Source organism: Natator depressus, chromosome 1, assembly GCF_965152275.1.
Source record: "Natator depressus isolate rNatDep1 chromosome 1, rNatDep2.hap1, whole genome shotgun sequence".
Taxonomy (NCBI): domain Eukaryota; kingdom Metazoa; phylum Chordata; order Testudines; family Cheloniidae; genus Natator; species Natator depressus.
Genome location: NC_134234.1, coordinates 63,173,563 through 63,187,219, shown reverse-complemented (window position 1 = coordinate 63,187,219; position 13,657 = coordinate 63,173,563). Strand labels below are relative to the sequence as shown.

The following is a 13,657-nucleotide window of genomic DNA, read 5'->3' as shown; positions in this document are numbered from 1 at the left end:
GAATTAGCAACAGAACCCAGAAGATCTAGAGTGCATTCCCTGCTCTAGATGCAAGATAACACTTCTTCCCTTGAAGGGTTAATTGAGGCTGAATTTCAAATAAATGTTTGAAGCAAAGTGCTTCTTAAAAGACCTGCTGCCACCTTCTGCATCTACTGAAGCATTTAGAGGAAGAACAGTCTTATGCAGCAAGAGAGCAGGCTGGGTGGCTTGATGGTGGAACGTAAAACAAAAGGGACAGAGGACTGACTGCAACTGTCTGCAGAGAACTAACTCCAGAGGAGGGCAAATTAAGGTAAAATTTGGGGGCTTAGACAAATGGACAGCATCCCTTTAAAACTGCAGTTCTTAGACTTCTAGTGCTCTGTGTTCTTTCACCATTAGACTTCCTATTTAGCCTCTTCAGAACCGAAGTCATTTTTGAGACAATAAGTCATGAACATGGGCAGCTAGTGAACTAGCCATTGGCGGGGGGGGAGGAGGAGGGGAGAAAGAGCCCCCAGTCCCTCCCCTTCCGCCCTGTCCTCTCCTCCCCCCCTCCCCTGCAGGAGCCCAGAGCACCCTCACTGCAGTCCCTAGCCCCGGAGTGCCAGGCAGCGTGGTCCCAGCGCCCCCAGTCCCGGGCGGTGCTGCCCCGAGTTGGCAACAGACCGGCTCTCCTCAGCCCCAGACAGAGCCAGCCAGGGCCATGGAAGAGTTCTGGAAACTGCAGGAGGCAGCGTGGGGCCAGGGCCACGCCAAGCTGTTTGGGGAGGCACAGCCTCCCCCGGCCTATAACACCCATAACTTGTGGTCATGTGGTCTGGCTTAAACCTTAAAATGCAAAGAGAATGACCCAAAACCATTTTATTACAAGCAACATATAGCAGTCAGTCATCAATTACCACAGTGGTACTAGTTTCACCCTATACTTAATATCAGGGAACAAGTATCTGTCAACTATTACTACAAAGTTCACTTTTTCATCAATTTATATTGTATGAAGCATATATGAGAATCTCTGTTCTGATGCCTAAGCAATACCTAAGGTAGGTACAACTGAGAGGCACTATGTTTTGCCCCAGTTGAACATCAGTTGGGATACCTAATCCCAAATCCCTAGATATGTTCTGTGAGCTGATCATCTTCAATGGAGAGTTCTTGGCCTGACAACAGCCTGTGTACATGGACTTTTTAGGACATACTGAAAAGCTGATCTACGAACACATTTTCTGAGAGGACGGGTTGGGGAGTTTAGTGTTGACATGCTAAATAAAGTCATTGCTTCTGAAGATTCTGAAGCTTATACTCGGAGGACAGGCACACTAAGCATAGCTAAATAAATTAATAATATATTAATAAATTAATAAATAATGTAATAATACCAGGTTAAACAGTTTGAAGTTTATGATACATTAGGGCTCCTTACCGCTTCAGAGAAGATTTGGTATTTACACAAATCCAAACCATAAACACAATCAGCAAACATATCTGGTCCAGTGTACAGAATTTAGTTTTAACATGTGCATTACAGAACAGACTAAATTTACAATTTGGAATAACGGCTTAAAACAAATACATATGCTATATAAAATGATTGTTAAATTATGTAAAGTGTAATAAAGCTAAAAAAGACTTACTTGATTTTTGATGGCTGACTTTGCTGTTGTGTAGTCTGATTGTGGCATATGACATTTGAAAGACATTAAAAAGTTAAATTAGTATAGTTCACTGTATCATGATGTACTTTTCAAAGAAACATTCATAACATTATATACACACATTGTACATTAACAACTAAATTGCCTTTTTCTCCTCTTGATGCACAGTGCATTAACTAAGTTAAACAAACATTTTGAAAACAAATCTCCTGATTAGTCCCATAACCATTTATGTAGGACCAGCAGAAAACAAACAACTGGAATGTTCTGAAGTCAAAGTGCTTTATAAATAGTAATTCAACTTCTCAGTTCAGCCATCTTCTCAGGCAGCAAGTATTACATCCATTTTGCAGCTAACGAAAGAGACAATGGTTAAATGGGTAACCTAAAATCACAAAGGAAATCTACAGTAGAGCTGGGAATGTAACCCAGAGTTCTTTACTTCCAATCTTTTCCTTTTAACCACAAGGCCACTGTCCTTGTGTATAACACTACTCTTGTCAGACTTTCCACATAGTACCTGTTTTCAATATGCATAAGTTGGGAGTAGTTTGAGAGCAACAGTCTCAAGGACCAACATAAGTTTCCAATGCCAGATACTATTGATACTGTTTCTAGAGACACAAGTTCAAAGGTTTTACCATGACACACAGTAGGAAGAGGCAACTGAAAAATGAACTAGAGCATCAGCAGAATAAAAATCTGCTTAAGTAACAGTTCATGCACTTTTAAGGCACTTAATAAATTACAATTAAAAGCAATTAGAATGCTTAAGTGGAATTGATTAATCTTGCAAGATTAATCATCAATTGTCCAAAGGAAAAAATTAGACTTGCTTTATTATAAAACGTATGCACATTGATATAACTGCTAGAACTTTGTGCTCGTTTAATCCTTTGTAAGAGCCTCCATAAGCCTGACATCAACAAAGAGCAGGACTTTAGGCTAAAGTTAACCCCCACAAAAAATGCTATACAGTAGGAAGACTTAAGTTAGTTAGTTTTAGAGCCTGTTAATATGAAGCAACTAAGAAAAGTCTCAAAACATGCTCTTGTTTAGTGCCACAATTAAGAGTAAGCCGCAAGTATGTTAAGAGAAAGCCTTACCATTTCAGTCTGTGATCCTTCTGTAGGGACAAAAACAAGTTGCATTTTTCAGAAAAGAGCAACATGTTTAATTTACAAGGTAGATTTGCTTCTTTCAACTTTCTTCAATTATTCAGAGAGATTCTGTATTTGTATCATAACACTATATGTATCTAGGGATTTAATTTCAAGTGTTCAATTTCAAAAGTCATGCGAAAGGACAACTGCAACACAAAAGTATGTTCTGATTAACAGAATGATTGCATCTTCTGATCAGTAGTTCCTAACAAGTGAAGATGTAACAGACTTCTGTTATGACATGACGGCTTTGGCAAATCAGCACCTAAAGCTTTGGTTTAAAATCTTCTACAATAGTTGGTACCTTATTATCCATGCGCTAGACATTCATGCTCAAGTTTGTAAGATAATTCTGACAAGGACTCTAGTTTCACAGAAGAGAGTGATGACATTTAACTAACGAAGAGTTAAAATTATTTGGGCAACCTTAACTGTGCAATACCATACTATGAGAATTTTTTCCATACAAACCTTACAAATTTTTTTCTTGCCACAAATTCTAATTTAGAGATATTTAAGGTTGGTCCCTCTTTCAAGAAGTGAATAGCAAAGCAAAAAAATCACTGCTTTTTGCTTCTTTATAATGCACGAGGTGCCTCAAAGATTGTTTTAAAGAACTCTGCTTTACTAACATTAAAAATACCACGTTTCGAATTCTAATTTTGCTAGAAAATCCTCTGGAGAATCGGTAAAATGACATCACAAGATGACTAAAACATGAACAGCTGAGAGGGGAGAAAGGTGTTTAAGCAGATTGAGTAAAACAGGGACAAGAACAAGCTCAATACTTGGAAGAAAAGCTTGGTGTGGCATATGACATGACATCCTCTCCCCTTCGAGAATGAAAAAAACTCCAACCACAGTCCAAAGTGTTCCTCCAGCAAAATCAAGACACCCAAGACTTGATATTCTTGTTATTTCTTCAGCAAAAGAGAAAAACCACTGAAAAATCTTGAGGCCATCTTTATATGATATAAATAGGGCCCTACCAAATTCATGCCTATGAAAAACGCATCATGAACTGTTAAAGCTGGTCTCCCCTCCATGAAATCTGGTCTTTTGTGTGCGCTTTTATCTATACTATACAGATTTCAAGGAGGAGACCAGCATTTCTCAAATTGGGGGTCCTGACCCAAAAGGGAGTTGCGGGGTGGGGGTGGGATGTCCACAGGATTATTTTAAGGAAGTTGCAGTATTGCCACCCTTACTTCTGCGCTGACTTCAGAGCTGGGCGGCCGGAGAGCAGCAGCTATTGGCCAGGCGCCCAGCTCTGAAGGCAGCACCTGTCAGCAGAAGTGCAGAAGTAAGGGTGGCAATACCATAGCATGCCATCCTTACTTCTGCGTTGCTGCTGGCGGCGGCTCTGCCTTCAGAGCTAGGTTCCCAGCCAGCAGCTGCCGCTCTGCAGATGCCCAGCTCTGAAGACAGCGCCACCACCAGCAACAGTGCAGAAGTAAGAGTAGCAGTACCGCAATCCCACCTACAATAACCTTGTGACCACCCCACAACTCCTTTTTGGGTCAGGACCGCTAGAATTACAACACAGTGAAATTTCAGATTTAAATAACTGAAATCATGAAATTTACGATTTTTAAAATCCTATGACCAGGAAAATGACCAAAATGGACCATGAATTTGGGAGGGCCCTATTAAGGATAAGTACCAGACCGACAAAAAGTCTGTTCCTTTGCCGTTTGTTGTTAAATTAATATCAACTCATACTGCCCCCACTCATCTTTCTTTCCCAGTGCACACCATGAAGGGAGTAAGTCTGCAGATAAAGTCACAGTGGAGGAGAAAGACGTATGAGCTACTGCTTCATATCCACAGGCGACACATCTATGAAGCCCCTGGGCAACTTAGGAAAAGTAAGCTGTGCCAAAGTGCGGGAAAAGCTGCACTAAGTTGCATGCTCTCTGTTAGACTGGTCAACCCACACGAAGAATTAGTAAAAAGTTGACCACTGCTTCAGACAGTGCTCTCACACTGAACACTACATTACTACTCCAGATCAAAGCTGGTCCCAGCAACTAGTAGGAGCATGGCTATTGCTACTTTATCATGGTGTCACAGCTAGATGGATGAGAATGGTTCTTTAGACGAAGGAAACAGACTTCAGAGAACTGGAGGCCCAAATCTCTAACTCTCCATTGTTTTTTTCCAGCCCCGCACCTATCAATCTTGCAAGCTTCTATTTTGGGGTACAGAGTGCAAGACATGCTCCATCATCACTACAGAGCTCTTACATTAAGTTGGTCTCCATGTACTTCTACACAAGGGCAACAGGAGTCAAAACTGTGTGGCTCCTAATATAAACTGGATTTATTTAAGATTATGTTCATTGGCAGATTTACCAACACAGGATTTGTATTAAAACTATGACAGTTTCTGAAATATCTGGATTTTTGTTCTCAAAGTCTGAACTTGAAATAGGTACTTTTCCTATCTGCATGACTAATTCTCACATGAATTTTTTTCCTTCAAAAATCTAAAGAAACATTTATAAAAGTTAAGCAAAAAAAGTCCTCACAGAAACAACTGGAGCACCTAGTAGTTTATTGTAAACAAAGACAAGTGCTATAAAGATTTCAGATTTTGAAAAAAAATGTTTAAAAGCATGGCAAATATCAAAACAAGTACAAAATAAATGAAGCCACTCTTACTGTTTAGTGTTTCTTCGCATCTTTTAATCCAAATAGTAAAAGAAGTATCCACATCTAGAAGAGATTGAATATACAACATTTCACTATCTCAAATCTACTACTCTAAAAATGGGTACTATTACTTGTCATGAGGATGCATAAAGGGCAGACTTGCAACAATGGAACTGTTTTGTTTTGATTCTTAAATATAGAAGGCTAGATATTAAGTGTCAGGACTCCTTCAAACCAATTATACTATGTTTGATATTAGTGTTTAATTACATAACTAACTCCCCAGCTTTGTTGGGCTGGATGTTAATACACTTAGAACTAATTAGTAGTTCAGTTAGCAAGTTAAATTAAGTTTGAACTGACCCAAATCTAGTATTCAGCTCTCAGGCTTCTTCACCACTTCCATTTAACAGTTCCCAAAGATGGTAAACATCTCTCCTCTGTTCTTAGAATGATCCCCTCAAATACTCATCCACATGCATTCCACTTGAACAAGTACAGAAAAGCCATTCTATTTGAGGGTACTCCAAAATTGTGAAAAAAAGTTTACAGATGACCCCCAATTTAATGTGTTTTTCTAGGGGTTTCTAGTTGTATTAGAAAGTTAAGAGGGAAGAGAAATCAAGATTCTAGCTCTCTATTAAGCAACAATAAGATAGGGAGAGAATTTGCTAGAAGCCCCAAATTACTGGGTGAAGTCATTGGTGATTAGCAAGTAGGGATTGGGATGCAGCTGTGGATTACTCGGCCTGGTCTTCACTTAACAGTTTTGCCAGCATAGCTAGGTCACTTAGGAGCGTAAAAAAACAAAATCACAACCATAATTGACATAGTTATACCAGCAAAAGCCCTAGCATAGACATAGCTTATCTTATTCAGGAAACTGGGTTTTGCTGGTATAAGATGTCTCTCTTCCCTTTCTAGCATATTCAAGATCTTAATGGGGCTTTGTTTGCTAGAATCTAGCAACATCTTGAAGGTGGCAGGGCATCCTATGACACAATTCTATATAAAGCTGGCTAATATTTTTCTGTCTTTACATGGTTGAATATACTACATGATTAGTCTTTATGATTTTAGTAAAGGTGAAATTTGCAAATAGGTGATTAATTTATATTACTACTGTAAGACCACTTGCCTAGAGTTGAAGTGGTTGGAATATAAGTAACTCAATAGAATAAAGATCATAATTAAGTAAAACAAATACTGTCAAGAGTTGATAAGCAACAACAAAATAGAATTTATGATCATCTCACCAAAGGCTGAAAAAAACCCAATTAATTGAAAATCAAGTCCACCATTAAACAAAACTTTGTCTGTTGAGATGAAACAACATAACGTGGAGCCTACAAGCAAGACATTTTCATGATACCACTGAAATGTACAGTAACGCCTGCAGGTTGAGCCATTGAGCTTCATGATTATAATCTTTCATTTTGAAACATCATTCAGATCAGAAGTGGATGGACCATAATACTGAGTTTCTTCCTTCTCTTCTAACATTTAAAATTGAAGATCCAGATTTCTAAAACAAGTCTGTTTGCAAAGGAGGTTGTATCAGTTAGCTGCATCAAAAAGGTGGAAAATGGTGCAAATACAAAAATCACAGAAGCCAAGACAGCTAAATTCAAAATCTCATCAATTTTAAAAAGGGACTTGCACTCACATCCAGTCAGATTAATATCAATCAAGTGTGATCTTAGCATAACCTGATTGGTTTTGAAGAAACTCTATAGAGAATGAAAAGAAAATCATCATTTAAGGGAAAATCCAAAAGACTGGCAGACCTACCTAGTAAGCCAGGGACTCAAGTGTATTCTTTTAGGACAGTGTGCACATTTTGTGTTTGAAGAATACATATGCTTACAAAGTAAATCATATTTGCGAAAGGTGTAAGGAATAAAGAGATTCTGTAAGTATATCAGCAAGTACATCATAAGCAGGAAGCCTGTGAAAGAACTGGTGGATCTGTTATATTACAGGGGATTAAAGGAAGCAAGTAAGGAAGATAAGGTCATTGCTGAGAAGCTAAATGACTGTTTTGGATCAGTCTTCACTTCAAAGGGTGTTGGGGAGATTCCAATCTTGGCCCTGCTCTTCTCTTGAAATAAATGAGGTATTATCAAAGATTAAAAAGAGATGCTAGAAGAAACTGATAATTTAAGAGAGAAATAAGTCACTACACCCAGATGCTATACACATTAAAGTTCTGAAAGAGCTGTGCTAACAAAAGTATGAAATTTAACTATAAACCAGCCCTCTGGAACAAGAGTGATATAAATGCTGTACCTCTATTTTAAAAAAGGCGTAAGGGGTAAACTGGAGAATTACAGACGAGTAGGCCTTACATCTGTACCAGGCAAACTGGTTAAAACTATTATCCAAAATACAACATACCTGGAAGGTGTTAATATAAGACAAGACCTAACCAGCATAATTTCTGCAACAGAAAATAGCATCTCACTAGTCAATAAAGTAGAGAGTAAAGGAGAACAGGTTGACAGTTTATTTTACACTGGTTTCCAAAAGGACTTTGACAAGGTCCCTAGTCTCAAATGAATAAACTAAAAAAAAAAGTTAAACCGTTACAGGGTGAGAGAAAGTATTGTCCTGGATCAAAAACCATCTAGGAGAAAAAACAAAAAGGATAACACATGGACAGTTTTCATCCTGGCAAGAGTTCAATAGAAGGATACCCTCAAGGTTCTGTTTGGATTCAGTGCTTAATATATTTACTAATGATCTGGGGAAGGGGCTGGGGGGGAAGAGGGGACTAGTGAGATAACTCTGACATCTGCAAATTTTGCTATTTAGATTAGCAAGGATCAGAGAAGACTGTGAGGGAACTTCAGAGACACCTAAACAAGCTAGGTGAAGCTAGGCAACATGATGGCAAATTAAACTAAATATCTGTAAATTCAAAGTAACGCATGCTGGAGAAAAAAATTTGAACTACTCATACACCTTAGAGGGTTCTAAATTAACAATCGGCTCAGGAAAGGGACCTGGGCATTATTGTGAACAGATCAATGAAGACCCCCTGCTCAATATGCCACTGCAGTCAAAAAGGCAAACAAATGTTTGAATTCATAAGAATGGAATGGAGAATATAATACCTTTATATGCTGCAATGCTATCGGGAAGGCTGTGTAGACTAATGATCACCCATCTCAAAAAGAATATTGCACAATTAAGTAGAAGGAGTTCAGAGAAGGGCAACAGGAAAAATCAAGGACATGGAAAAACTCTCATAAGAAGAGAGATTGCAAAGATTGGAATTGGTTACTGTACAGAGAAGATGAATAAGAGGGGACACAATGAAAGTCTATAAAAATAATGAATGACATACAGAAAGTAGATTGGGAGAACAGAAATTCCCAATCTCATAAACAAGGAAACACTGAATGAAACTGAAAGGTAGAAAAGTCAAAACTGACAAAGGAAACATTTTTTCTCCTAGTGCATAATTAGATTATGGAACTCCTTGCCACAGAAAGTCATTGGAGGCTGAAAATTTAGCAAGATGCAAAAAAAAAAAAGTTGGAGAAAAGGCCCGTTTTTCAAAAGCTCCATACTTCACCGATTTAAGAGTTCAGGAATCCAGAGATTAATGTATTAGTAACTCCATATGACAGAAAACTAGGACCTTAGCCCAACCAAAAAGTAAGTTAAGAGATGAAAAAACAGGGGATATTAAACACTCTTCTGTAGTTTTCAGCGTAATCTAAGGTAAGAGAGTCACAAGCATAGTTTATGAGCTCAGACATATATCTGGAGTTGTGTAAACTCCAAGAAACTGTGCAGACAAAGTTGTGTTTTACTTAGTTTACAACTTCACCTTGTATAAGAGGAATTCAGTCTATTTGTAGGCTTTTCCATGATGCTCATCACCATAATCCCAGATCACCTCAAACACCTGAATTTATCCGCAACGTATGTCTGAAGCAGGGAAATATCCTTACTTTAACCCATAGGGAACTGAAACACATGGGCTTACATTTTTAGAAGTGACTACTGATATTTTGTGGCCAATTCTAGATGCCTTAAAAGGGCTTGATTTTTAAGTGAGGGGGTGCTCTGTGCTTCCCAAAAGTTACACCTGTTTCACACGAGTCTAGCTGGGTATCCAAAAGTTGCAGCACCTAAGTCACTAATCACTTCTGAAAATCTTGTTCTTCAGTTTAACCTGAGCCTCATATAAAAGCTTTTAAATATTTACTGATTAGTGTGCAAAAAGAAGTGTCGTTTCAATACTTACGGTCCAATTTCTGTCCTTCTTTGAAAGACTCTAGAGCAGAAGCATAGTTTTTGCTATGGTATTCACTTATCCTGACATGCACACAGAAAAAACAAGGGCACAGTAGTTATGTTTCCAATCAAATTCACATTTCCGCTAAGCATAGTATATTTTACTTTACACTGTATCTGGATGGAAAAGTAGTACATGATCTATTAAATTCGCTGTTAATAAACAAAAGCTACAAATTTGCCACAACTGTAATTTATAAGTTACAATTAATTGGGATGCTAAGAACAGAACAACATTGTAAAGGTAGAAATGTGGGGGAATTTGGCACATTGTCTAATACAAGAGCTCTATTACAGATACTTCACAGTGAATCACCAAAATCGTCAATTAAAACTGTTTAAAATGCCATTGTCCAACAGCCCTCTTATAAAGATCCAAATGATTAAAGCTATGAATGCTCCCCCCCCCCCCACTCCGAGACTGACCCTCACCACATTAATTTATTTAGTCCGCCTTCTATAAAAGGGCAATTGAGACCGCAAACTGATGCAAACTGTAGTAGTGCTAGAATGAGTACAATATATTTCAAAAATGGAAAATGGAAACTTTCTGCCTGTGGCTTCTTAAATGGTTACATACCCTTTCCTGAGAAAAGCTGTGGCATTATTGGGATTGAGTTCTAGGGACTTCTTTGCATCTGCAACAGCATCTGTAGGAAGTCAGTTTTGTATGTTAGTCTCTTAAGAATTGCATTATTCCAGTTACGTATCTTAAACTAAAGATCTAAAAGGCTAAGTGACAATTCAGTCCCAGCTAAACATTTAGCCATAATCTCACCTTCAAAAGTATGGCAGAGATCCTACAAATGAGCAGTCACGTTTTTTTTAATGTAGAGTACATTACTCTGTTCTAGAAACACTAAAGGCGTTGCCTAAGTGAACAAGTAGCTTGGGCTCAATGCTATAGTTAGATTCCTGAGCTCCGTTTTCACATCTTAAATGAAGAGTGTTTAGTATTAGTTTTCTCAATTTATGCAGAAAGTCATGCTATTGAAGTACAGCAATTATCTTACAATATTTTCACCACTCAAATCTGCTACAGCTACTCACGGGGGAATTCTGCACCACTCCGCAATGCAAAATTTTGAGAAATTAATGTTGGGCACACAGAATTTCCCTTTTTCCCTACAGCAGTGTTTCCCAAATTTACAGCAGTTGTGTACCCCTTTTGAGACACTTGTCTTACTGGCATACTCCTTCTCCGGTGAAGATAATTGGGGTGGGATGGGGGGGGGGGTGTTTGGTAGCCACATTTTTATAACACACCCCTAATTCGTCTCATTCTGGATTAAATGTTTATTAGAAATAAATACAAAATTATATTACATACAGTTGAAACAAAAGATTTTAATAGAAATAATAATTACATATAGAAAGTACTATAAATAATTAAAATAATAGAAGCGAATCAACAGTCTGGCAGAACAGCATGTGTATATATACATATATATATAAAAAAAGTGAATTTGTGTCATTTTGAAATTAAAATACGTTGGTTTGGTTAGGTTAGTCAAGAAAGCACTAGTTTTAATACTTACTCTTTAAGTATTGAAAAATTTTCAGTACAAACCAAACTATTCAGTGCGAGGGATGGAACTGCTTTTGACCAGACACTATCGCAGGGATATCTCTGGGTCGATGTTTGTGATCTTAAAGACGAAGATGGGGCTCCATGTCAATAAAGACAATTTTGTTTTTTTGTTTTGATGCCCACCAGCGCACAGAATCCAATCTCGCACAAATACGAGGTCGGAAAAGGCAGAAGATACTTGACAGCTTTGTCCGATAGAGCTGGATATTCAGAGCTAACCCCCAACCAAAATGACGTCAGTGTATTTTGCTCAAATTTTGTTTTCAGGAAGCTATCTGAAGCCAGCTCCAAGAGCTGTTCTTCTGAAGCAGAGAGGTTATTTGGCAATGTTTGAACATTGATGATAAAAGTGTTCCTTATCCATTCAAAGATGCTGTCCGGTTCAAGGAAATACTTACAAAGATCTTTCCGCAAGCTTTCCAAATGCTGCTTCATGGTTTGCAACACATCGTTATCAAGTTCGTTAGTCAAGTTTATTACTAAATCATGAAGAGATGGAAAGGAATCCAGTTCATGACGACTAAGACGTTTATGCCACAATTTCAATTTTGCGACCATGGCATTCACTTTGTCTTGAACATGGAATATGGATATGAGTTTCCCTTGCAAAGATAGATTGAGGTTGTTTAAATGAGCAAAGATATCTGCAATATATGCTAGTTTGCATAGCCATTTCCAGTCGGGTATACGGTCTCGCAGGTTAAACGTTTCATCTAAAAAACTTGCAGTTCTTCTCGCAGCTCAAGCAGGCGATTCAGAACTTTTCCACACGAAAGCCAGTGCACTTCAGTGTGAAATAGGAGTTGTGTGTAATCACTGCCCATCTCATCAAAAAGCTGAGAAAACAGCCAGGTGTTCAGAGGGCAGACTTGCACAAAATTGATTATTTTCACAGCTTCATCCAGTACTTGCTTCAGATCTGTCTGCACGTTCTGGGTGGCAAGTGCTTCCCTGTGAATGCAATTAGTCGATTTTGCTTCTGATGCAACACCTTGAACACGTACAACAGCTCCTTTCTTCGAACCAATCATGGCTCTGGTGCCATCCGTGCTTATTCCAACACAACGACTCCAATTCAAGTCATTGTTTTTGATAAAGTCATCAATAACTTTAAAAATAGCTTCTCCAGTTCTATGTGTTGGCATAGGTTGGCAGCACAAAATATCATCATGGACTTCATTATTCAGTTCGTATCTGACAAACAACAACAAAAGATTAGCTAAATTCACAATATCAGTGGATTCATCCACTTGCAGTGCATAGTAGCGACTCTTTTGTACTCTTGACAATAATTTATGTTTTCGGCCACATCTGTGATTCTAGGATGAACAGGGTTACTTGAGAGGGGGACACAACCTATAGCTTTGCTAGCCTTGTCTCCAATCATCACTTGCACCATTAATTTAGCTGCAGGTTTTACTAATGTCTCGCCAATCACTTCAGCAGCTCTGGACTTTGCAATTAACTATGCCACACGATATAAAGCTGCCAAAGCTTTCATATTTTCACCTCCCGTCACATTACGAATTGTTTTCTGGGACTTTTGGAGATCTTTGCGCCTATTTTCGAAGAATTCTACAGGTTTTCCCTCGTATTCTTTGTTTGCTATCAAAATGGCGTTTTAGGTTGGATGGTTTCATACTTTCATTTGTGAGAGTCTAGTAACAAATCACACATAGTGGAACAGGCTCTACCTCATTGCCAGCCCACGAAAATCCCAGTTTAAGATATTCTTCAACATATTTGCAGGCTTTTTTCATTTTATTTGCAGCTGATACGTTCAATAAACTTACAGATGGTTCACTAATTTTGTTGTCACAATTATCTGATGTAGCATTATCACTGCATTTTCCAACATAATTATCACTAACATTCGTATTTCCTTCACAATTTTCTTTTGTACGCTTCAAACTTCCCATTTTTAGCCAGCGATCCATTGTAAATGGGTTTAACAAAAACAAAAACAGAAATTTTGTATATTAATACACACCAAGTATGTACTTGCAACGATCTTTAGATTACTACGAGTAGTTATTCACTTTTATCTTTTATCCGTCAGTATGACTTCTGCGCATGCCACAAATGCAAGTGTATTGCCCGAGCCGCGGTAACGCACACACGTGGTTTGCGTCGGCTCTGCTGTGCTATTAGATGCTACTGAACGTGTTATCATATTAATTACAATGTAAACCGGTGTGTATTTCTACTGTACAAGTGTACATCATTCTTATATATTAAATTTTAGTGAATTGTTTTCTGCTGCTAAAAAAACCTATGATAAAGTAAAATAAAAAATTCTGC

At 38.1% G+C, this 13,657-nt stretch overlaps 1 protein-coding gene across 1 annotated transcript in view; it reads right to left on the bottom strand.

Moving 5' to 3' along the window:
* The window catches only part of SUGT1 (SGT1 homolog, MIS12 kinetochore complex assembly cochaperone), a 48,589-nt gene that overhangs the window by 26,979 nt on the left and 7,953 nt on the right, over positions 1-13,657 (bottom strand). The window contains exons 4-8 of the mRNA XM_074961558.1: positions 10,346-10,415; positions 9,716-9,786; positions 5,467-5,520; positions 2,747-2,766; positions 1,620-1,654 (exon numbers count right to left, since the gene is read on the bottom strand). Of these exons, the coding sequence (XP_074817659.1) occupies positions 1,620-1,654; positions 2,747-2,766; positions 5,467-5,520; positions 9,716-9,786; positions 10,346-10,415 (250 nt within the window). The remainder of the gene's footprint in view (positions 1-1,619; positions 1,655-2,746; positions 2,767-5,466; positions 5,521-9,715; positions 9,787-10,345; positions 10,416-13,657) is intronic.